Source organism: Notolabrus celidotus, chromosome 13, assembly GCF_009762535.1.
Source record: "Notolabrus celidotus isolate fNotCel1 chromosome 13, fNotCel1.pri, whole genome shotgun sequence".
Classification (NCBI taxonomy): Eukaryota; Metazoa; Chordata; class Actinopteri; order Labriformes; family Labridae; genus Notolabrus; species Notolabrus celidotus.
The window spans coordinates 31148105-31170598 of NC_048284.1; the positions used below are offsets into that span (position 1 = coordinate 31148105).

The 22494-nt window shown below is 42.5% G+C and overlaps 1 protein-coding gene across 1 annotated transcript in view; it reads right to left on the reverse strand.

The window, feature by feature from the left end:
* lrfn2b (leucine rich repeat and fibronectin type III domain containing 2b) overlaps window positions 1–22494 on the reverse strand; it is a 97322-nt gene that overhangs the window by 12646 nt on the left and 62182 nt on the right. The window contains exon 2 of the mRNA XM_034698859.1: window positions 13637–15033. Coding sequence (XP_034554750.1) covers window positions 13637–15012 — 1376 coding nt within the window. The 5' untranslated portion in view covers window positions 15013–15033. The remainder of the gene's footprint in view (window positions 1–13636; window positions 15034–22494) is intronic.

Sequence of the window (22494 nt, forward strand, 5' to 3'; positions counted from 1 at the left end):
GTGAAAATGCTCTAGAGAACTATTTCCAGCCAAGGGTCGGTGGTTTAGTAACCCCCCCCGCCCCACCCCTAATTTGTCACAGCAGAACATTGAAGTTGCCTCACCACAAAAAAAACATATAGCGAACAGTTTAACAGTCTGTTACATGGCTGACGACTGTTCAAACTACTAAAGGAATTGCCAAAACAGTCCTGACCAGACGAGACCTGGACTCCTCTAGACCTCTGAAGGTGTGCTGTGGGATCTGGCAACAAAACATCAGCAGCAGATCCTTTGAGTCCTGGACTCTGTGAAGTTTAGCCTTCATGGATCAGACTTGCTTGTCCAGCTAATCCCACAGATGCTGGATTGGATTGAGGTCTGGAGAATCTGGAGGCCAAATCAGCATCTCGAATTTGTAATATTCAGTTAGACCACCTACTTCCAGGGCTCTGTGGACCTGTTCTGATTTTCATGTGTTCATTTTAGGCACTGGTCTGCAACATACACAGGGAAGTGTGATGCTCTCTGTGTTAATTTTCCTTCCTTGAACCATTTTGGTCAGTACCGACTCCTACAGACGGGAACACCCCACAAGGGTTAGAGATACTCTGACCTGAACTCTGAGCCGATGAATCATCACAGCCTGGTTCTTGTCAAAGTCGCCCATTTTTCTTTCTTCCAACTCATAAACTTCAATCTCAAAAGGTTCTGTTGTGGCCTAACATCCCGCCCACTTACTGGTGCTGTTGTAAAGAGATGATCAGTGGTATTCACTTCACCTGCCAGAGGTCTTAACGTTAGAGCTGCAGGTCAAACTGGTGCTGTAATGTTTGAAGGTTTAAAGAAACAGCCTTTGTCCTTCAGGGTGCAGACTATTGTTGCAGGAACACCCCCAAGTGGTGCAAGTACGATCATTTCTTTTCTGTGTCTACCCAATTAACTCAAAGTTCTCCAAAACAAGAAAACTTCCTGCAACAGAGATCATACATGAGCCAAAAACATCAGAACTTCAGTCCTTTCTTTCTCCCAATTAGTCCTCCCAGCTCAAACAAAAGGCGCTGTTTTCTAATGAAAAGTTCTTCTTCTCCAAAAACTTGCTCCATTTCATTACTCTGGTATAATTGGTTGCCTGAGATTGGGAGGGAAATTCTTCAGCCTGGTGGTGCTCGCTGCGGTGTCTGGGTCTAATTGATTTCAGGTTGTCTGCATAGACGCACTTAATTCATTTAATACGTAAGAATAAAGCCGGGTCCAGAGAAACCTATGCCCGTACTTATCATGGGGAGATAAAAGTCTTCTCCGCCCCTGCAGGCTGCAAAAGGCAATTTGTGGAGTGTCCTGCTCGGCTCCTCGTGCTGGTGTGAGGCTGCAGCATTAATCAGAGAGAAAGAAGGAGAGGAAGAGGAGACAGAGGGGGAGATTGGCTCTTTGCTTTGGCTCCTTTAAGCTTTGTGAGAGATTTATAAGTAACAGTTTTATTATCCCTTCTTCTTAGTTTAAAGAAAGGGCTGACAAAACAAACAGATCTCTCCTCCACGCCACATCATTCCTGTCCACCAGCTTCAGACTGTTTATGGTTCTGCTTTTTTCACCGCTGAGACATTCATATATCATCTCTATTGATTTCTGCAGGCTTCTCTCTGGACTTACACAGACAAGGTCACGCCAAACGCTCTCCTGCCCCACTGACTCAGCGTAAACATGGGTGTGACGCCGAGAGATTTGATTATGCTTATATAATCAAAATCCCTGACGTGCTCACAGTCTGCAGCTGTGCTGTAAAGGATTAAATGGGCCGTGACATTTTTCTATCTCTGTGTATACCCTTGAATATCTCCTGGTAGCTCTAGAACATCCCCATCCATCTAACGGTAATGGATGTATGCATTAGGGGAAGGAAGCTGTGCTGAAGCGGTGCTTTGTGTTACAGTGTGTGTTTGATGAAACAGCATAACTGGTGTGAACCTGCAGGGAGCGTTCACGTATCTGCCAGTAAGCGCTCTTTTAACAGAGTCATGGCATGGATGTGATTACACCACAGCTCCATACTTTTAGATTTAGATCAAAATGAAGTCAAGATCTGAAGCTACATCAGTTCTCTGTATTAAGCCCCCTGAAGGCAGCAGAACAATCGGGAAACACAACAGCTGAGCTCATGTCCTCTCAGTCAAGACAACAACAGGAGTCTGAAAGAGAAAGTTACGGACCAATAAATGCTAACGCTAACGTGTGAGTTAAAGCTAGGGTTGGTAGTCTTGGAAAACCAGCATGAATTTGAATGTAGCATTTCCTCAGGACTCCGTCTAACCCCTCCCCTCCTCCCTCGGAGCTCCTCCAAAACGACGCCCCTGATTCTCGACCATATGATCGTGACTGATTCAAAACCGGTCCTCACCAAAACATTATCATAGTGAAAGTTAAAAACACAAACAAACATGGCTGCTGTTAGTACTCACAACTATCATTCTAGCATTATCCAGTTGTACCAGTGACACGATATCAGGAGAAAAGTTATAACACATATAATACTGTAACAGCTCTACTGTTTGTTAAACGTGTTCAGTGTAGATGTTCTTAATTCCTACAGTGTTGACGGTCAGTGAAGGCATCAGGAGAGGTGTAGAGTGTGCGAGTGGGAGAGAGGAGAGGAGAAGTTTTTCATTCATTCAAACATTGATTGTTGTTTTGTTGGTTGGCGTGATCACGGCCGACAGTGACCGGTTATTAAAGATCAACGTGTTCACCAATCGGCTCGTCATCACTACAACGTCCGGACGGACGCTACAATAAATCTATATTTTCTGTAGGACTTACTGAACGTCATTAATTATTCTGCTTGTTGGTGAGAGCTTTTTAGACTCTGATCCGGACTACAGTCCTGAGCAAAGCACCTCATCAGGTCAGAGGGGACAGGCCCGAGGACGAGCGAGAGGGGCAGTAAATAGAGTCAGGGGAAGTAGAGGCAGGAGACCGGGACTCGGAGGAGTGAACGCCGGGGAAATGTACGCGCAGGAGGAGGGCAGAACGGCTGGACGGGATTTGATTGGTTTAAAATTTGGGGACCCAAAAAACGGTGATTGGTTTGTGTTTTCCCAGGTTTACTCCGGCTGTATATAGCAGTTTTTTTTCACTCTTTTTTAGGAACACATTATGTATTGATTGCCATCAGGACATAAAGATCATTTTAACCACTATGACAAAAAGTGTATCTAAATATGATTACCAACCCCAGCTTTAAAGAAGCTCCACCAACAGCAAAGCTTATCAATCTGAATGTTGACCTCGTCTGTAAAGTTGAATTCACATGAACTGACAGAATTCTTGTGGATGATAATACAAGTAAAATATTTAGATTAAAGGGTTAACTGTCCTTTTAACAAATGGTATCACTTCCAACCTCATCACCTTGTGTTCAGATCTGTTATTTACATGTTTAGAATTAATATTTTAATTTCTCTGATTGTCAGAGGAAGGTTCATGTTTGATAATCTGCTTTTAGAGATTTGGAGGTTACTTTAAAATCACTGTGAAATAGCCTCACTCTTATCCTGAAGCTTCTTCATGACCTGCAGAATAAAATGAGTTCATCAGAGATCTGATTGATTATTTCTTTCTTTGTCAGAGAGAGTAAGTAATCATACAGGAGGAGTTTTTTGTCTTTAGATAATCCTCTATTGACTAGGGATGAGCAATGATTTTTTAATATTTGAAATATTCATTCACTTAGTAAAAGCTGAAGAGTTACTTTGAATATTTTCTCATTTTAAATGTACAGTTTTTCACCATTTTATTTACCGGTGCCTGGTTATAATACAGTGTTCCCACCAGACGGTGGCTACAGAGTGTCTTAAAGGTGACATATAATGCAAAATGGACTTTTTAATGGTTCTCTACCTGAAATATGTTTCCCTGGCATGTCTACAAACCCCCCGAGAATGAAAAAAATCCATTCTGCCCCTGTTTTGATTTCTCCACCTTTCTGTAAATGTGTGTGAAACGAGCCGTTTCAGACTTCCGTGTTTTTGTTACGTAACAACAATATCCGGTCTGTCACGGAGTCAGAGCTCGGAGCTTGTTCAGCCCATAGACTGTATAAAATAATACTGAATCCCCCCTCCGTTTTTCATTACCTGCACAAATGTGTGCTAACAAGGAGCTTAGGAGGGAGGCATGCTAGTTGTAGGCTGTCTTAATAAACACAAAGGTCGGTTTTACTCCCCACGTCTGCAGATTTGAAGATCTAGTGGATGATTTTTATTTATCATGGATAAGTGCTAGCGCTAGTTAGCATAGCCACATAGCTACATGTTCGTAGCTGTGTACCAAGACACACGTCGACATACTGACAAATAAAACAACAAGAAACACTAAATCTGTGACCAATCCTTCAGAAAGGTCCTGCTACAGGCGCCTCTCCGTCAGGATCAGATTCTGGATCAGATTCAGAGGGTTGAAGTAACGCTATCTGTGAGCAGCCGTGTGTATTCAGCCAACATGTAAACATTAGATCAACGTGCTGGAGAGCCGACGCACATCCACTTCCTGAGGGGGCGTGGTCAGAGGGAAAACAGAGTGTTCTGAGGAGGACTGAAGAAGAGGGCTTTTCATCAGGCAGACCAAAATCTGATTTCAAAGTGTTTTTTTGAGCATAAACTTTAAAGACTTGTTTTGGGGACCTCTTAGACCAATATATATTGATGAAAAAAGCGTGATATGTCCCCTTTAAAGCAGTTTGCCAACCGTATAAGCAAACAGAAGAAGGAGAATGCTAACTGCATTAAATAGTATAAGAAGAAGAGAACATTAGCAACAGTCACTGTGTTTAACTCCGTTTCTGAATCTCACACTACTACACATGTACTGTATCTCCAGAGACTCAGCATGGCTGTAACATGTAAACACACACGCCACGCTGCGTCACAGAAACACCAAAATGAAGATTGAGACAGACGTTGCCCACTACTAGCAGCACCTCGTCCTGCTGCTGGTTCATGCCACTGCCACACAAACAAACTGTTAATGGGACAGGTATTTGTGTGTGTGTGTGTGTGTGTGTGTGTGGGGGGGGGGGTTATTCGAGTAATCGTGGAATAGATGCAAATGATAATCGAATAGTAAGATCAAACAGACGTATGTTTTCTCTTGAAGTGTCAGACGGAGAAACTCTACAACCCGGGCTCTGCTAGCTAAAAGAGCTAAATGTCTATGAACAGGATGTAATGTTAATTTTGATGTGTGAATGCTTCCCTGCTCTTTGAGGACTTAAGCCTGGTTATTACTTCTGCGTCGACCCTACACAACAGTGGTCGATGTGGACGTGAGCTCTACATACTTGTGCGTCGATGTGTCCGTGTCGCGCAGCAATACTCCACCGAAACGTTTGAAACATTCTCTGTTTACTTTTCCACAGTGATTCAGAGCGTGTTATGTTACCTTACAGCTGATACATGTTGCTGTTTATCAAACAGAAATGATTACAGGGAAGAACAGAGAGGAGGAAATTAAATACACAGCCGATGTACGCCTTTTCTGGAAGTGCTCTTAATGCAGGAAATACAATGCTGTCAGGCGGACCAATCACATGGCTTGCGGTTTGCGTCGTATTCGAAGCATAATTACATTTGGATGGAGGTGCGCGTCAGCTATGTGCGTAGGCCTAGCGTGCATATTTATGTTATTCAGACATATATTGGGACACTGAGCTCACATCATGACACCGGGGCGTCTGCTCACCTTTTGAAGCTAGCTAACGGTTACTGACGGTTACAGAGTTTAGTAGTTGTTACGTTACAGTTAATATTTTGACACATTACCTGCATCCTGATAAAAGTTATCAAAAGAAGATCTGTTTCATTCATTAACTTCAACAACAAATATGACACATCTTTATCACAGGGGGTGATAGTGCTCATGGGAAATGCAGTCTTCATCCCAGAAGAAAAACACGCTAACACTTTCATCCAAAGGAGGCGCCAGAATCACCACAACATAAAAACTTCTCACAGCACCTTTACATTCACAGGACCAGCTTTCACAGTCATGAGTACATTTTTAAACTAAGAGACAACTTATTACTCAGGCTTATTTTACGAAGGTCTTACTTTGGGTGGCTGTTGAATTGGTTTTCTTTCAATCAGATGGTTGATGGTTCAAACCCCAGCCTGTGCAGTCTACATTTCAAAGTGTCTTTCACATAGCTTGGTGTTTTGTCCACCGTCATGTATCAGAAATACATTTAACCTTTTTTTTTTCTTTCTAGATTGACTCTTTTTCTGCGGATGCACATTAATTCAGTATCTGTAGAATAATAGATGAAGCATAATTCTACAGCCACCTATACTTTTTATATCCTTCTTTCTTGTTGACTTCATCTGACTGAATACCTGTTATTATAAAGTATTTTCACTTCTTCGCTTCTTCATCTGCCCTTCCCATCTGCGATCACAGCACATTCAAAGCGTCACACAACAGTCCACTCTTCAGGAATTAAAGGAGCCTTTTTTTCAGCCTGCCACTGACGCATTTTTAAAGTCTGTTTTGTTTTGAATGATTCCTCTCGGCCCTCAGGCTCTCACATTCTCCACATTCCCCATCCTACATAAAGGATCCCGTCAAACCTTGAGTTCAAGCAACAATGTGGCAATCACGGAGCGGTGATAAGTTTGTCCTCCAGCTGCAGCGTTTGAAGAGGAAACAGCTGAAGACTCTTACCTCATGTGAGCAACAGCAGGACACAGCTGAGATGATGAGGTTTAGTAGATTATTTGAATCTCAGGAGCTACAGGCGAGTGTACAAACTTTATCTTTTATCTGAACTTTTACAAAGAATCCACTTCACTTAACTCTCCTGAATTCAACCCTGCTTTCATGAATCAACCTGTGAAACATTACAGGCGGCTTTCAGCACAGACACTCCACTTATTAAGGTAGAACATCATATCCTCGCAGCAGCATGAAAGCTCATCCCTCTGGATTTCATGCAGATATTTTTAACTTCTTAATTTATCCAGTGAGTTCTTTTTATTCTTGCTCTTATCTGCCACACATTCACAGTAAGACGTCTTCAGCAGACTCCAAATGTGGGTTCAGAAGAATCTGGTTTAATATTCCTCTTATTTTTCGATAATATTCAGCCAAAACTAACACCAGTGTTACAGTAAACAACCTTCAAAGTGCTTTAGGAAACGATTTCACAACGAAAAAGGGAAATCTTCAGAGTAATGCTGTGTATTTGTTTTAGTTTGTTATGTGTTGGATTCCAACTCACTGCTTCTAACACCAAGTCATATATAAACTCAGTGGAGCTGAAGAAGTAGATCAACAACTCCCTTATTTTGAAGTGTTAAAGTGCTGTTTTTCTCAGTGAAGTCTGGAGGCTACTAAAAGATCCATGTAACAGCTGTTTCAGGTCTTCTGTATTTAAGGGGATTATTCTGAGGACCATCTCTCTGGAACAATCTGCCTATATCTGAACAATCAGCATCAACATCATTATCATCCTTTAAAGGTGACATATCACGCTTTTTTCATTAATATATATTGGTCTAAGAGGTCCCCAAAACATGTCTTTAAAGTTTATGCTCAGAAAAACACTTGAAATCAGATTTTGGCATGCCTGAAAAGCCCTCTTCTTCAGCCCTGCTCAGAACACTCAGTTTTCTCTCTGACCACGCCCCCTCAGGAAGTGGATGTGGCCTTGGCTCTCCGGCACGTTGATCTATTGTTTACATGTTGGCTGAATAAACACGGCTGCTGTTACTTCAACCCTCTGAATCTGATCCAGAATCTGATCCTGACGGAGAGGCGCCTGCAGCAGGACCTTTCTGAAGGATTGGTCACAGATTCTGTGTTTCTTGTTGTTTTATTTATCAGTATGTCGACGTGTGTCTTGGTACACAGCTACGAACATGTAGCTATGTGGCTATGCTAACTAGCGCTAGCACTTATCCATGATAAATAAAAATCATCCACTAGATCTTCAAATCTGCAGACGTGGGGAGTAAAACCGACCTCTGCCAGAAAGGCAGCAGGACCTTTTCTGAAGGATTGGTCACAGATTGTGTTTCTTGTTTTATTTGTCAGTATGTCGATATGTGTCTTGGTACACAGCTACAGCTACAGATATGAACATGTAGCTATGTAGCTATGCTAACTAGCGCTAGCACTTTTCCATGACAAATAAAAATCATCCACTAGATCTTCAAATCTGCAGACGTGGGGAGTAAAACCGACCTTTGTGTTTATTAAGACAGCCTACAACTAGCATGCCTCCCTCCTGAGCTCCTTGATAGCACACATGTGTGCAGGGAATGAAAAACAGAGGAGGGGTTGAGTATTATTTTATACAGTCCATGGGCTGAACAAGCTCCGAGCTCTGACTCCGTGACAGACCGGATATTGTTGTGACGTAACAAAAACACGGAAGTCTGAAACGGCTCGTTTCACACACATTTACAGAAAGGTGGAGAAATCAGAACAGGGGCAGAATGGATTTTTTTCATTCTCGGGGGGTTTGTAGACATGCCAGGGACACTTATTTCAGGTAAAGAACCATTAAAAAGTTGATTTTGCATGATATGTCACCTTTAAGAAGCATCTGAGCAGGTCGCTTATTTAACAAATCTCAAAATACACAGCATGTCTTGTAAATGTAGAACTGTGGAGCTGTTTTTATTAACTTATCGGTATTGCTGCATTTCATAACTCTTGGTTACAAAGAGGGGAGGTATCTTCATACGCCTCTTTGGGGCCTCTAACCTCCCCTGCACAATGTTTAAGATACTATTACTGTATATTGATGTTGTTTTTATGATGTGCACACAAAATGATAAAAAAAAAAAATGTATTAAAAAATGATAAAAATATATATATTTTTTGCCGTTACTGGCTGAAACAACCTATAGAAGCAGGTCCAGGGATTCAGGATCTGTTTGTCAATCAGCACCGAAACATGTAAAATATGGACCTTTAAAGATACCAATATTCTCCTTTAGGTCGTTGATTTAGACCAGGGGTGTCAAACATATGGCCCGCGGGCCAAAACCGGCCCGCCAGAGGTGCCAATCCGGCCCGCAGAACGACTTTGCAAAGTGAAAAAATTACAGACATTAACTGCAATTTTTCAATAAAAGTAACTACTATTTCAGATTTGTCCTCTGGGGGTCGCATAAAATCAGAGTGCTGATGGAGCGCACCTGAACGGCACTTTTTTCCTCAAAGTGAGAAAATAGATAACTTGCTGCATAATCCGGTTGAGATTCATAAAGACTTTTTAGAGTACTATAAGATGATCCACTAACTACTAACACTAGCACTACACCCCTGCATACAACACTGTCCAGCAAGACAACTGTTCATGCTGGAGCTGAGGGGTCCAGAATAATCAACTTTACCTTAGTAAAGTAAATCTTAGGATAATCTATCTGTTCTTTTGCAGTAAACATTACACTCTCTGTCAGGTGAATGGCTAACCTGTGTTTGGTGTGTTCGCAGCAGGTTTCAGGGCTTAAAGAGTAAAATATTCTGCCCACTATGAGACTCATCATGGCAAAAAAAAAACAACAGCTGTTTTTGTAGAAAGACAGTTCATTAAATGTGAACATTTACAGAATGTACTTCTACTTTTTTGCACTAAAACAAAGGGAAACATTTAGAGTTCTCGTTATTTATAGGTTATTATGTTATGACTTTACTGGTCCGGCCCACATCGGATCAACTTGGGCTGTATGTGGCCCCTGAACTGAAATGAGTTTGACGCCCCTGATTTAGACCAAGTGGCAACCTGCGGCCGCAAGAATTGAAGCTAACGGGGAAGTGCTAAAAACTGCAGTTCCTCAAGTGTCCGCATGAGGCTGGCTCCTGAAGTACTGGAAACCACATACACACCCATTCAAAAAGCCGATCTTTACAGCAGAAATAAACATGTTTACAGTCTGGTTCAAAAAACGAGTGTAGTCTGGATGGCACATTTCTCTATCGGCACACACTGTATGAGGTGAATTTTTTCATAGTGCATCAGTTTCAAAGATAATAAGATTAGAAGTTTTCCATTATGAGAGGCACAGCTGACTTGACTGACAGAAGGAGACGCTGTAGCTGTTGGCAAGGAGGCTCAAAGCCCACCTCTTTATGTCACACTAGCTCAACAGAAGTTAGGTTGAGTTAAGCTAATGAGTGAAGCCAATCGTCTTGGCTTCAAAACAGCGCCTCAGAAACAGGTGGGTGATGTCACGGATACTACGCCCATTATCTATACAGTCTATAATTTAGATGCTGGCGAGTTTTCACACCAATACAAATACAAGGTCACACACAAGCCTAGTGTCCAAGGTAACAGCAAACCAACAACTCCCTGAAAGTCTCTGTGAAACCTAAGAACAACAGGATGAGTCTGTCTGTGATAAAAACTTTGAATGGACGCCCTTTGATGGGAAACATTTGATCCAAGGCTCCCACTATCACTCAAAAACCTCCTTTCTCTTAGGTCAAATTCAGTTTACAACAAACTTGTTAAGTTTGAAGGTGTTAATGTGTCCCACATGTAATAATCATTTGAGGGTTCAACACATGTGATCCTTTCACATCACACATTCCAGTGAACTGGTTAATTCACTAGTCTGATGGTTCAAATAAAACCCAATGAAGAACACAGGAGTTTTTGCTCTACCCCTGACTTTGTTCTGTACAGTTTTATACCCAAATAATGCGTTTGATCCAGTTCTTTAAGTGGGCTAGTTTGCCATCACTTCTAAATTTAAACCCCTTGGCATACCAGGACATCTTACTTACTCCCAGTACCCTTCCTTGCCCTCTCGATACTACAGTTTTTTCAGTGCTCTTCATGACCCTTGTGTCCTTTTTAACGGTGTAACATGATAGTCACCTGTCTGTTTTGCCTGAGACTAATGTCATTTTAATGCAACTATATATATAGATCATATAACCTGATGGAAAATTGGATGGGAGCATGTTGGAAGTACCGTCACTAACTTCCAGTTAAAGCTCTGGTTTGATCTAAACTAATCACTTAAAGCAGTAAAGTCACAAAACATCATAAAAAGACAAACAAAGGCAGGAGTAGATCACCAACTCCTGTTTTCTGTGAGACAGGTTTCATGGATTTGTCAGAGGACTCTGGTAGCTCTGAAGAGAGAGAGATTTATTTATTTGTTTCTGATTTTTGAAAAGCATCTTGTCTCTGTAAAGATCCTCCCCGTAATGTTGTCACAAACATAGAATAACAATCTGATCCGATCGGAAACAAAAACAAGAACTTTTCAAAAGGACATACTTTGTTTGGGCATATCTGAGCTGAAAGATTACCTTGCAGCCTTTACAGTTCAAAACTCTCATTAACTTTGAATCATTTGGACTCCATTAAAGAAGCCTGTGTTGAAATGTACCTGAATTCCACCTTTAAATTGAGTGTGCACAAAAGATGGTGTTTAGATTGAATCTGCAGAGAGACTGAACGCTCCTCTGGGAGATTATCAGAACTAATTTATTTCACAGATTTCACTTGAGTCTCCTTTTCTTACAGACCAAAGTGTATTCATTTTTTCTATTCAGCTCAATTTTTATACATCCCAACTTCTTCTGCCAAGCTCTGTAAAACCTCATTAGCATGCATGAGGTGTTTTTAATTCAGGCCCCTTTTTGAATCAGCTGTCATTTCTGTACATACTGTGCAGCTCGAGGCAAATGCTGTTTGACAATTTGCATAGAATAAATGGTTTCTATTTAATTATACGATCCTTTCCATAATTATGTTTAAAATGTTGATTAGAATGGGGATGATTTATGCAGGAACACACTATATGAATCCTGTAAAGAATTAACAGCATTACATTACTATTTGCTGGAGTCTTACTGTATAATTACACAAAAACTGTAAAACAGCCGTTCTACATAATTAACAGGACAAACAAGATATAAAATAGGACTCGTAATGGAGGGGAATATTGGAAATAAAGGGTGGGCCGACCCAACTTGGGGCCGCGGTTCTTAATATCTTATTTTCCACACTTTAATAAGAGTCATTGAGCTAAATGGCCTAAAGTAATTGGATTTTTTCTGTTTGGTCTCACTTTTGTTTTAGAGGCTGTAGTGTACAAAACAAGCTTCATCTGGTGGAGTTTAATCTCTGACAAACTCTGCTGGACCGACAGAACCCTCTGCCTCCTGGAGAGGACTCCTCTGGTTCTGGACTGCTGAGCATAACCAATCCCTCCATAAATCACACAGCACTGTTCTCAGTAAGAAAAACAACAGATGATGAAGAAGGAACAAGAGTTGTTTTTTTCTGCTGATAAATAACTTGGTGGAATAAACAGACAGAAAATGATTGGTGGATTCTTTTGATATTTCAAAATCAGTTAAAAATTTAACAGAAAACGTTGATCTACACTGAACTCACTGAGAGGTCAAGATGACCACACCACCACAGTTTTCAACCCAAAAAGATAAGCTATGATTGGCTAGTTATTGGATCAGAGGTGGGACTTGTGTTAGTGTCAACTTTAAGCCCTTAAAGAACTGAGCCGAGACTATTTATGTGTCACCACTCTGTTGTGTTTCTATTCAAATTAGAAAATCTGATCATAAGGTGATCTCCTGTCCTCGAACCCAACTCATCCCCCTTTACCTTGACCCCTACTCATCCCTCTTTACCTCAACCCCTACTCATCCCTCTTTACCTCCACTCCAACTCATCCCTCTTTACCTCAAACCTTTGACCTAGTTAAATAAAATTATTAAAACTGTACTATTGCGGGTGCAAACTTAGCCTAATGGTTAAGTTGCGCACCCATGTAGTGCCCGGGTTTGAATCCAGCCTGCAGCCTCCCTCCCTCATGTCATTCCCCCTCTCTCTCCCCCAGTTTCCTACTCTCTCCGCTGTCCTCTCCTCTATTAAATAAAGGTGTAAAAGCCCCAAAAATATAACTTAAAAGTAACATAAAAACTGTACTATTGCGTGGTTTCGTTTTTGATGTTCAATGATGTTGTTCTATTTACGTATAAAAGCAGGTCTTGTTACAAATATAATTATAACGAACAAGGGCGTGGTCTTGTTAGTGAATGCAGTATGATGTGTGTTTGATAAATTATGACTCTGTGTAAAATAGATGATAAAGTAGGGCCGGTTTGGAACCTGGCTACCTTTTGTTTGGCAAGCTGCTATGACTGCAGCGGCTGACAACTATGAAGCATTGTGTATCCACCCTTGTGTCCAAATAACAAACCAAGATTAAAACAGCTACAAAGACAAACTCAAGGTTTCAAAATAGTTGTCCCCTTGCAAATTAGGGATATCACGTTGGCTACTTCAACCTCAACTTCTGCGGTTTTTGGGACATTTTAATGAGTCCAATAATCACTCTTCTTTTAGGACTGGTATTTTTAACCAATTTGATTAAATATATGACAGCTTATGGTAGTTTTTTGTATCTGAAGGTGCAACACCACAAGTGCCCCCTTTCCCTTTACACAATTAAATAATGAGGTGGATTTACTGTGTTGAGGGTAGAAATTAATCCAGTGCATCCTCAACTTACCAACCCTTAACCCACAGTACTTACTATGTAGACATGTCAAAATTCACAACACAAACTGTGCCTGCTCTTTTAACTGGGTAAAGAAAGGTAGATGTGTTTACCTGTAGATTAGCACCTCATCATCAGAGCAGTTGTACTGGAGCTGGTACATCTTCACTTTGGGGGCGGACTTGCTCACGGTCCACGTGACCAGTGCTGAAACAGCTGTCACCTCGGATGCAGACACAGTCTTCTCTGGTGTGCTCTTGGGAGCCCCCTTGCTGATCCTAGTAGTCCCTGTGATATCTGAGAGGCGGGACTTTGGCGCCGATGGTTGTCCTGTGCCGTTGCTGAGGTGGGGGAGCTGGACGATGGACACCTCTACAGGGGCAGTGGACTCCCCGGCCACATTAGCAGCAATGCAGGTGAAGGTGCCGTAGTCCTTGGAGGTGGTGATGGTGATGCTCAGGGTGCCGTTGCTGAACACTGAGGTTCGAGAGGAGTTGCCAAGAAGCCGATCATCGGGGGAGATCCAGTGGATGGTAGGAGAAGGGTCTCCGGTTGCTTCACACCTCAGACTTGCCGTCTGACCCTCCAGGACCAGCATCCTGTGAGTGTGCTGGGTAATGAGAGGTGGCTGACACAAAAACTCCTCCTCCTTCAAATTCCAAAAGTAACGTCCCTTCAGGGCCGGGGGGGAGGCACAAGTCTCCAGGTCATCGTCTCTCTCAAGTCTCCGCAGCCACAGCATCTCACAGTTGCAGTGCAGCGGGTTACCACCCAGGCTCAGAGACAGTTGTGGAGCATAGGGGGTAGTCAGGATCATCGAGTCCTGGGCACGGGCAAAGATTGGGTCTGGGGGTAACTTTTGCAAGCGGTTTGAAGTGAGGTCCAATCGTGCCAGCCTTTCCAGATCAGTGAAAGTGCCCTCTGGGATAAAGTCCAACAGGTTGTGGTCCAGACTAAGCTGGTGCAGGTTTATCATCTGGCGGACTGAGTCCCAGGGCAGAGATATCAGGTTATTGTAGGAGAGATCCAGATCCTCCAAGGCTGGTGCTAGGTCCTCAAAAGCCTTGTCATGAATCCGTCTCAGTTGGTTGTTGTTAAGGATGAGGTGCTGCAGGTTGACCAAGCCTCGCATGTCATCAGGGCCTATCTCCATCAGTCGATTGTTGTCCATATGAAGCGACCGCAGTGTTTCCAGGTCACCAAAGGAGAAGGGCTGAATGTAGCTGATGGTGTTCCTGGAGAGGGTCAAGTCCACCAGGTCACTCATGTTGGCAAAGTCCTGCTGCGTGATACGGAGGATGTAGTTTCCTCCCAGTCGGAGCTCCACCGTGCCACGGTCAATGTCCGGAGGCACAAAGAGAAGGCCTTTGGAGGGACACAGAGTCCCCAGGGACTCAGACAGATTCTGGCATGAACAGTACTTGGGACATGCTTGTGTGATCATCACTGTGGCTCCAAGGACCAGCAGGCAGCAGATGATGTGGTCCATGGTAGAGTCATACAAGGGAACCTTTGAAGAGACAGAGAAAAGGAACATTAGTTGAAGCTAATATTGCTCAACTTCAAATCGTCACCGTCATTCGCACAGGACTCAATAAACAATAGACTCCTTTAGGATATAGTTTGGGGCTTTTTTATGCCTTCATTCAACAGGACAGCTGAAGAGAGAGAAGAGATGTTAGGAGAAGAGAGCGGGTGTAAATGAATCAAAGAGTTTACGCTTGTAGTCGAATCAGGGACCAATGCTTTGAGGACCATAGTCTCTGTGCATGAGTCACCTGTTCTACCAACTGACCTGAACCAGCACCCCTAAAACCCTTTAATCCTCCAAACATTGAGTATTGGCTTGACCTCTCATATGGCCTATTGTCCTGTCTCTAATCTCTCTAATCTCTATATCTCTTGTTTATAGTCAGGGGAATATTGCCCAATCAATTTGAATGAGCTTTGGTTATAAACAGTGAAAGAGTCAGTGTGAGCATGGCAGGAGCTGATGGCCAAACCAGGCTGTCCAGGAACCTTTCAACAACCATCACATGACAATTTACCATTTCAGAAAGTAGATATTGTGTATCAAATCCATTCTCAGGTCCCAAGATGCTGGTTGGACTGAAAATGACCTACCAGTGGACGCTTAATTCTTAGCCTTGATATTCGCTTTAAGTTATTCAAAACCTATGGGCTATAATTGAAGCTCAAAATGTTGCACCATCAGCTTCATAGGCTAAATCATTGTTAGAAAATAGTCAATAGCTTCCGAGATTGACCTGGCAGTTCACTAGTGTAACAGATTGGTGCAGAATCTGGAAACTTGTGAACCAGGACCAATCTTAATTTATAGACCGTACTCTATGTTCTATTATTAACAAAGACCCAACATCACGACTGGATAAGATCCAGTCCCATCTTACAGACAGTCTGATCTCATCTTAATCCACCATGAGCAGAGCACTTTGCAGCATTTAGCAAGTTACAGTGGCAAGGACAAAACTTCCTTTAACAGGCAGAAATCTCCAGCAGGACCAGACTCATGTTAGACAGGAATCTGCCTTGACAGATGTCCCTGGCACAGTGCGTTTAGATGTCATCTTGATCTGCACCGTGGAAGGTAAAATTGATAATGAGGATAAGATTGATGTTGTCAAATAACCTACAGACTCTCCTTCTTGTTTGCCACACAAATGAGGCAGAAGGGCAGGGGTGTTTTCAGAATCTTTGGGTGGCCAAACTGGGGCACTAACTCATGCTCAAAACTGACACCAATAATTTGAAACGTATCCTTACAGAAGCGTTGTCAGTAAATATAGTTTTGGACAAAGTGCAGAAGTCTGGTTGCAATTTCTGACTTCATCCTAACCAATGCGCCTGTCTTATGAAATACCAGTAGATGGATGTGGAGTATGTTTTTTCTCAAAATTTGAAGTACCAACAAAGAAAATGGGCTGCCTTAAACACAAAGAAAATGTGGGTCCACTGCAACACACCCAAGTTCTTCCTTTTATACTAGTCCCGCCTCTCTTGGGCAATAGGCACTCTGAGATTAGGAGTGGCCAATCAAATTTCAACTGAGGGGCCCGTGTCACCCCTACCTTTCTGGACATGCTTCTGCAGAAGAGACAGCACAAGGAAGTGGAGCAATGTCAAGAGCAAAACCTTGTTTGACAGTGGAGGCGGAGGTGTTTTTAAGGGAAACTCCATAAAAACAGCAAACATGATTTACGTATATGCACGGAAAAGCCATGGATATTCAAATTATGATGATGCTTTAATTCAGCTGTTCAAAGCAAGCGGCAACCTCCGGCCACGAGAATTGAAGCCAATGCGGAAGTGTCAAAAACTGCAGTTCATTGAGGATCCGCTTGAGGCTGGCTCCGGAAGTACAGGAAACCACATACACACCCATTCAAAAAAGCTGATCTTTACAGCAGAAATAAACATGTTTACAGCCTGTTTAAAAAAAAACAAATGTAGTCTGAATATCTCATTTCTCTATCGGCACAAACTGTACGGGGGTGAATTATTTCATGACACACTGTTTTCGAAGATATTAAGATCACAAGTTTTCCATTACGAGAGGCACAGCTGACTTGACTGACAGGCGGGAACACTGTAGCTGTTGGCGAGGAGGTTAAAAGCCCGCCTCTTTATGTCACACTCGCTCGACAGCACTTATGTTGAGGTCAGCATTTCCAATACGGCTGCCGCCGATTGGCTTCAAAACAGCGCTTCAGAAACAGATGGGTGACGTCACAGATGCTAAGTCCATTATTTATACAGTCTATGGTTCAAAGGCAATGTTCCATTATTAGATTATTATTTTTTATGTAAAAAAAACAAACATAGGAAGTGTCAGTCTTCCCAGTATTAATATTTGATGTTCCCACTTTACCCTTTGTGTGTGTGTGCAATCATATAATTTGAGTTTGTGAGGAATAAATACAGTATCCATGACTCCATGCAGAGCATCCACTCAAAGACATTCACTATAGCACCAGGCACAGTGTATGGTGTCGTGTTTGTCTTGTATAGTTTGTTCCATTATAGAGCTGTCAGTTATCGCCCTGCAGGGACATTGAAGCGGCCTCTATCTAGGACGTCAGGCGACCCTGCTTCATTTCTGCAGGTGTATGGAGCACTCAGGTGTAGGTAATGGTGCAATCATTATGTAGCCCTGTGATCAGGGAACACTGTGCAATAACTCCAGAACAGAGTGTTAGACAGCAGGTGCTTGGAGACACGTTTGAGCTGTAACAGCAGGCTGCCGGGGGGGTTTGGGGGGGGGCGGTGGTAGCCTAGTGATAAGCTGTATTTATGGGATGGTCATAAATTAGCATATCTCAGAACTTAAAATGTGACCACTTATTACAGTCTACTACACAGGATGCTCCCCTGTTACCTCATTAAAGCCACAGAGACAATAACAAACACTCCTAACACTCGCTCTAAAATGCAGTGACAGGACTCAGTTCAGACAGCGTGAGGTGTGAGGTGTATGATAACCCATAGAAACTCAGTATCTCTGCACATTTTCACTCCATATCATGCACAGCGTCATTAGAAACTGTTATCATTTCGAACAAACAGCAAGCCTCCAACATAAACAGACATTATCCGTCTTTTCTTTGCTGGCTCACACCCACACACACGCATACACACACATTTAAATCTGCACAGAGCACACACACACACACACACACCGACATGTTTAAACATCCAAACAAACATTGCGGCTCTGCCAGATATCGCCTGTTATGACTCACATCTTTGCATTGAGCTGTCTCTATTCTTATCAACTTCAGCTGAGCACCACGCTCCTTTGCAGCACAGCGTAACCTGCCTGATATGATAGAGGTGCTAATGGTTGTAATGATGATGATGAATAGTTCAGAGTAACAGCCGAAGTGAAGGATAAAAAAAGATTAGCTATGGGAGCTTAGGCTGCATAAAAAATTGCATTTTGAGGAGAGCTCTGTTTCTGTGGAAGGAACGGCAGCATTCCTTGTCAATCCACAGTATGTGGTGCTTTACACTTCAGATATGGTGATGATTCATTATTCATGTTAGAGATGACCTGTCATAGTCAGCAAGCTTACAACTGAGCAAACATCTGTAAAAGACCATGGGACTGGATGGGCTATATGCACACAGCAGACATCTTCCTTCGACATCACACACAGGGAGGGAAGATTTAGCAGTGTATGGAGTACTTTTCTTCTGTACCAGCTGATGAGGGCTGTAACATCAGACTTCCACCAGATCCGTATCCGGTCCGTCTCCGATCAGCTGCGGTCCAGCTCTGTGCTCTCGTCCATCAACAGTCCCTGGCTGCATTTTCAGAATGTAGCACGGAGCAGGACCGCTGGACAGCTGGAGTCATGTTACCGAGGTTTCCCACAGCAAACACTGAATCAAGGATTCTCCTTCTCCTCTCCTCATCCATGTTGTCTTATTCTGAAAATTAACCAGATGTTTTCATTTTGTTTTGGTGCCTGACTTCCTGTCCTGCTCCATCTGCTCTGTTGAGATTGATGCGTTGTGCTCCGGCATCCGGCAGAAATAGAAGTCTTGTGTATCTGATCTGGAGGGCTCCAACCTGCCGGATCAGAGACGCAGCCGGAACGCAACAGAGCTGATCCAGTGGAAGTTAACACTGGACCACAGATGAGGACATGAGGAGAATCCTTGATCCAGGGATTACCGCAGGAAAACCTCGGTCACATGACTCCAGCTGTCCGGTGGTCCTGCTCCGTGCTGTGCTCTGAAAACGCAACTGGTGGATGTTGACGGACGAGAGAGCACAAAGCCAGACTGCAGCAGATCGGAGACAGACTGGACACGGATCTGGTGGAAGTCCCGTGTAAGCTCTGCCACCACTGCACCTTTGAACTTTTATATTGAAACCCTGCCACGGTGTAATAGCCAACAGTGTGAACACGGTGTTAGGGAAGCATGAGAAGCACAAAGAGTGTAAGAGTTTTACATACACACAAACTCTCAAACACACAGACGTCCATTCTGTCCTGCCAGCTTCAGCATTTCACTTCTGTTGCTGCGTTCGGTGCCATCTCAGCGATGGAACGACTTCATCCTAATTTTATGAATTGGTGTGTTTTACATGGACAGCAAAGTGAAATAATAAACATGCAATGTAGAACAGGCAATGACTGTTCTGAAGAAAGATGACCCTGAGACTTTGAATGGAGCAGAAAGTTACATCAGCTGGTACTGTCTCTTTAAATAAACTTCTTTAACAGGCTGATGTATCGTAGGAAACATGGCACAGATTAATTCAGCACCAAAGATCCTGAAACTGTTGTTAATACGTGTCATGTTCAGGTGACAAGTTATGTGGCCCCAAACTCCTGCTGAGAATACAGTACATATTAAATGATCTGCAGAGTCCTGTACACGGTGCTCAAAGGGCCCGGGGACACAGGGAGGAGTGTTTCATCAGGCGGGGCCACACACTGAGGTGGCGTTTAGTAAATCATCTGGTCAGAGTCAAGGGTACGGTGTGGAGGATGGATGGTGTGGAGGTCAGGGAGTTAGCTAAACGAGATCTGTGCTGACAGGTGGAGCGTAGCGGCTGTGCAGGTGGTTCTGTGGCATGCCGCGCGGTGCAGGGACAGTAGTAATCAGCCAGGACCTTGATGTGAACACTCATCACAGCTCCTGACAGAGTCTGCTGTGTCGGCCCCGGGGCCCGCCAGGCTCTAGCCTTCATGCCCTGACCGGCCCCGAGGTGGACGGGAGAGAGAGAGACACACTCATCTGAACACACACAGACCCACACTTGTCCAACACACACACACACACACACACACACACACACACACACACACACACACACACACACACACACTGCTGCAGAGCCTCGGTGCTGCCCTGATAAGCCCCAAATTCTCTGCTTCCACCATAGCATTCTAAAAGATTGAAGTTAATATTGAATTTCCTCAACATTCACAGCTTTCTCAGACTGTGTTGTGCTGCTGAAAATTCATTTCAGCATGAGCTCCAGAGGGTGTCGAGTCTGCACACACAGCAGCTGAGTGAGAAGAGGAAAAAATGAAAGCAGAGTGAAGCAGAACAGCGGTGTGTTTCCTGACGACACGCTGCAGCAGTCTCAGCTGAAAAAAGTCAAATGGGTGAAAAATGGGAACAGCATCGGTGAAACTTATAAAACTGGATCCCAGTGTACCCACTGCTGTAAAAATATCCTTCTCTGTCACATCCCATATGATCACACTCTGAACACACACTCCTCCTCTGACCTTGGCACGTTGTCAACCTCAGACTCGTTATTTCTGTCTGTGGCTAAACTGAACACTTATAACCAGCTTTGTGTGCATGAACTTCTCTCGTATCTGCTTTAACCTCTTTAACTTTACTGTCCCTGCATTATTTGAAACTGCTTATATCAGAGTGTGTGATGTGTTGCACTTCAACACATCACAAGCTCAATCCGACACATGACAGAACAAGAGTCTGTCTGGTTATTCAGAGATGATGGTTTCACTTTGACTTCCAAGAATCAAACCGGTAGGTACAAATGAAAATAAAGGGCCACAAGGATCTGATTGCACCAACAACTTCACTGGCTGATTAAACTATTACTAAAGGAACAGTTAGTATTTTTTTCACGGGGTTGTATGAGGTACTTGTTTGTGTGTTCGCTCTGTTATGGTTTGACTCTCTCGTCCGTAAACATTCTCCAGCTGCGTTCTCAGACTGAAACAGCTGGAGTCAAGAGATCAGGGATTTCCTGCAGTTAATACAGAAACAATGGTTTTCTAACTCCATGATAAGCCTCTCATCATCCATGTTGTCTTTATCCACTTCTGAAGACCGCTGACAATGTTGATTCCAGGCCTGGCCCCACCCGTTATGATGGTTTGTTGTTGTAGTTAAGTCAAACACAATTTGGTGTCAACATTGAGAGTCTTATTCTGAAAACTGACTGTATGTTTATGAAAGCAGCTTAATAACCCTCTCCTTAAAACCCATTTTACAGACTTCATCATTTTAACCGCTTTTATTTCTATTTATTTATTAGTTGTATCCAACTAATGAATAGTTTTTAATTGCATTTGATTATTTTATTGGATAATTTACTGTTTTATAATTGACTTTTCATTTCTTATTTTAATGTTCCTAATCTATCCTTTTCACTTCTTCTATGTTCTACGGTGTGATGCCGTCTCCTCTTTTATTGTCCCTTAATGCTTTTATAAACTTATCAATTTTTATTTATTTATTTATTTTAATCTATTTGTCATTTATTATTGAAAAACCTCTTAAACAATGATTTATTGGTCTATTGTCTCACCTCTTCATGCTGTTTAATTTACCTGTATTCTTTATAACCTCTTGTGTTGCATTCTGTTATGCATTGTTAAAATTCCTCCTCCCTGTTTGTCAAAAGGTTTACTTTGTTATTGAAACATGCTTTGTTTGTCAAAGCACTTTGTAAACATTTTTTTAAAGGTGCTTTATAAATAAAGTTATCATTATATTCTAATTATTATTATTATTAATAATATTATTAATATAAATATTAATGTTAATATTAATATGTACATTAATAATAATAATAATAATAATAATAATAATAATAATAATAATAATAATAATAATATATAACAAACAAGGTCTTTCTCTGTAGTGACTCTTGAGAAAATGCACAGTGCTTTGGACCCCAAATCTGACCCAGGAAAGTTTGGAGTCTCATTCTGGGATTGCTCTGACACATATTTCCCTCACAGTTTGAAACTTTGCCCATATTTAGTGTTGACATTCAACATTTTCACTTAATATTGTCTGAAAGAGCAAAATACCACCTCTCTCTACTAGATCTAAGTCAGGCTTTCAGCCTCGTCACATCACATTTAGTTTTGGTCCTCGTGACGGGGCCGACATGTGCTCAGGTGGTATGCTCATCTGTTCTACATTTTGTGCAATAACCTGATGAGGA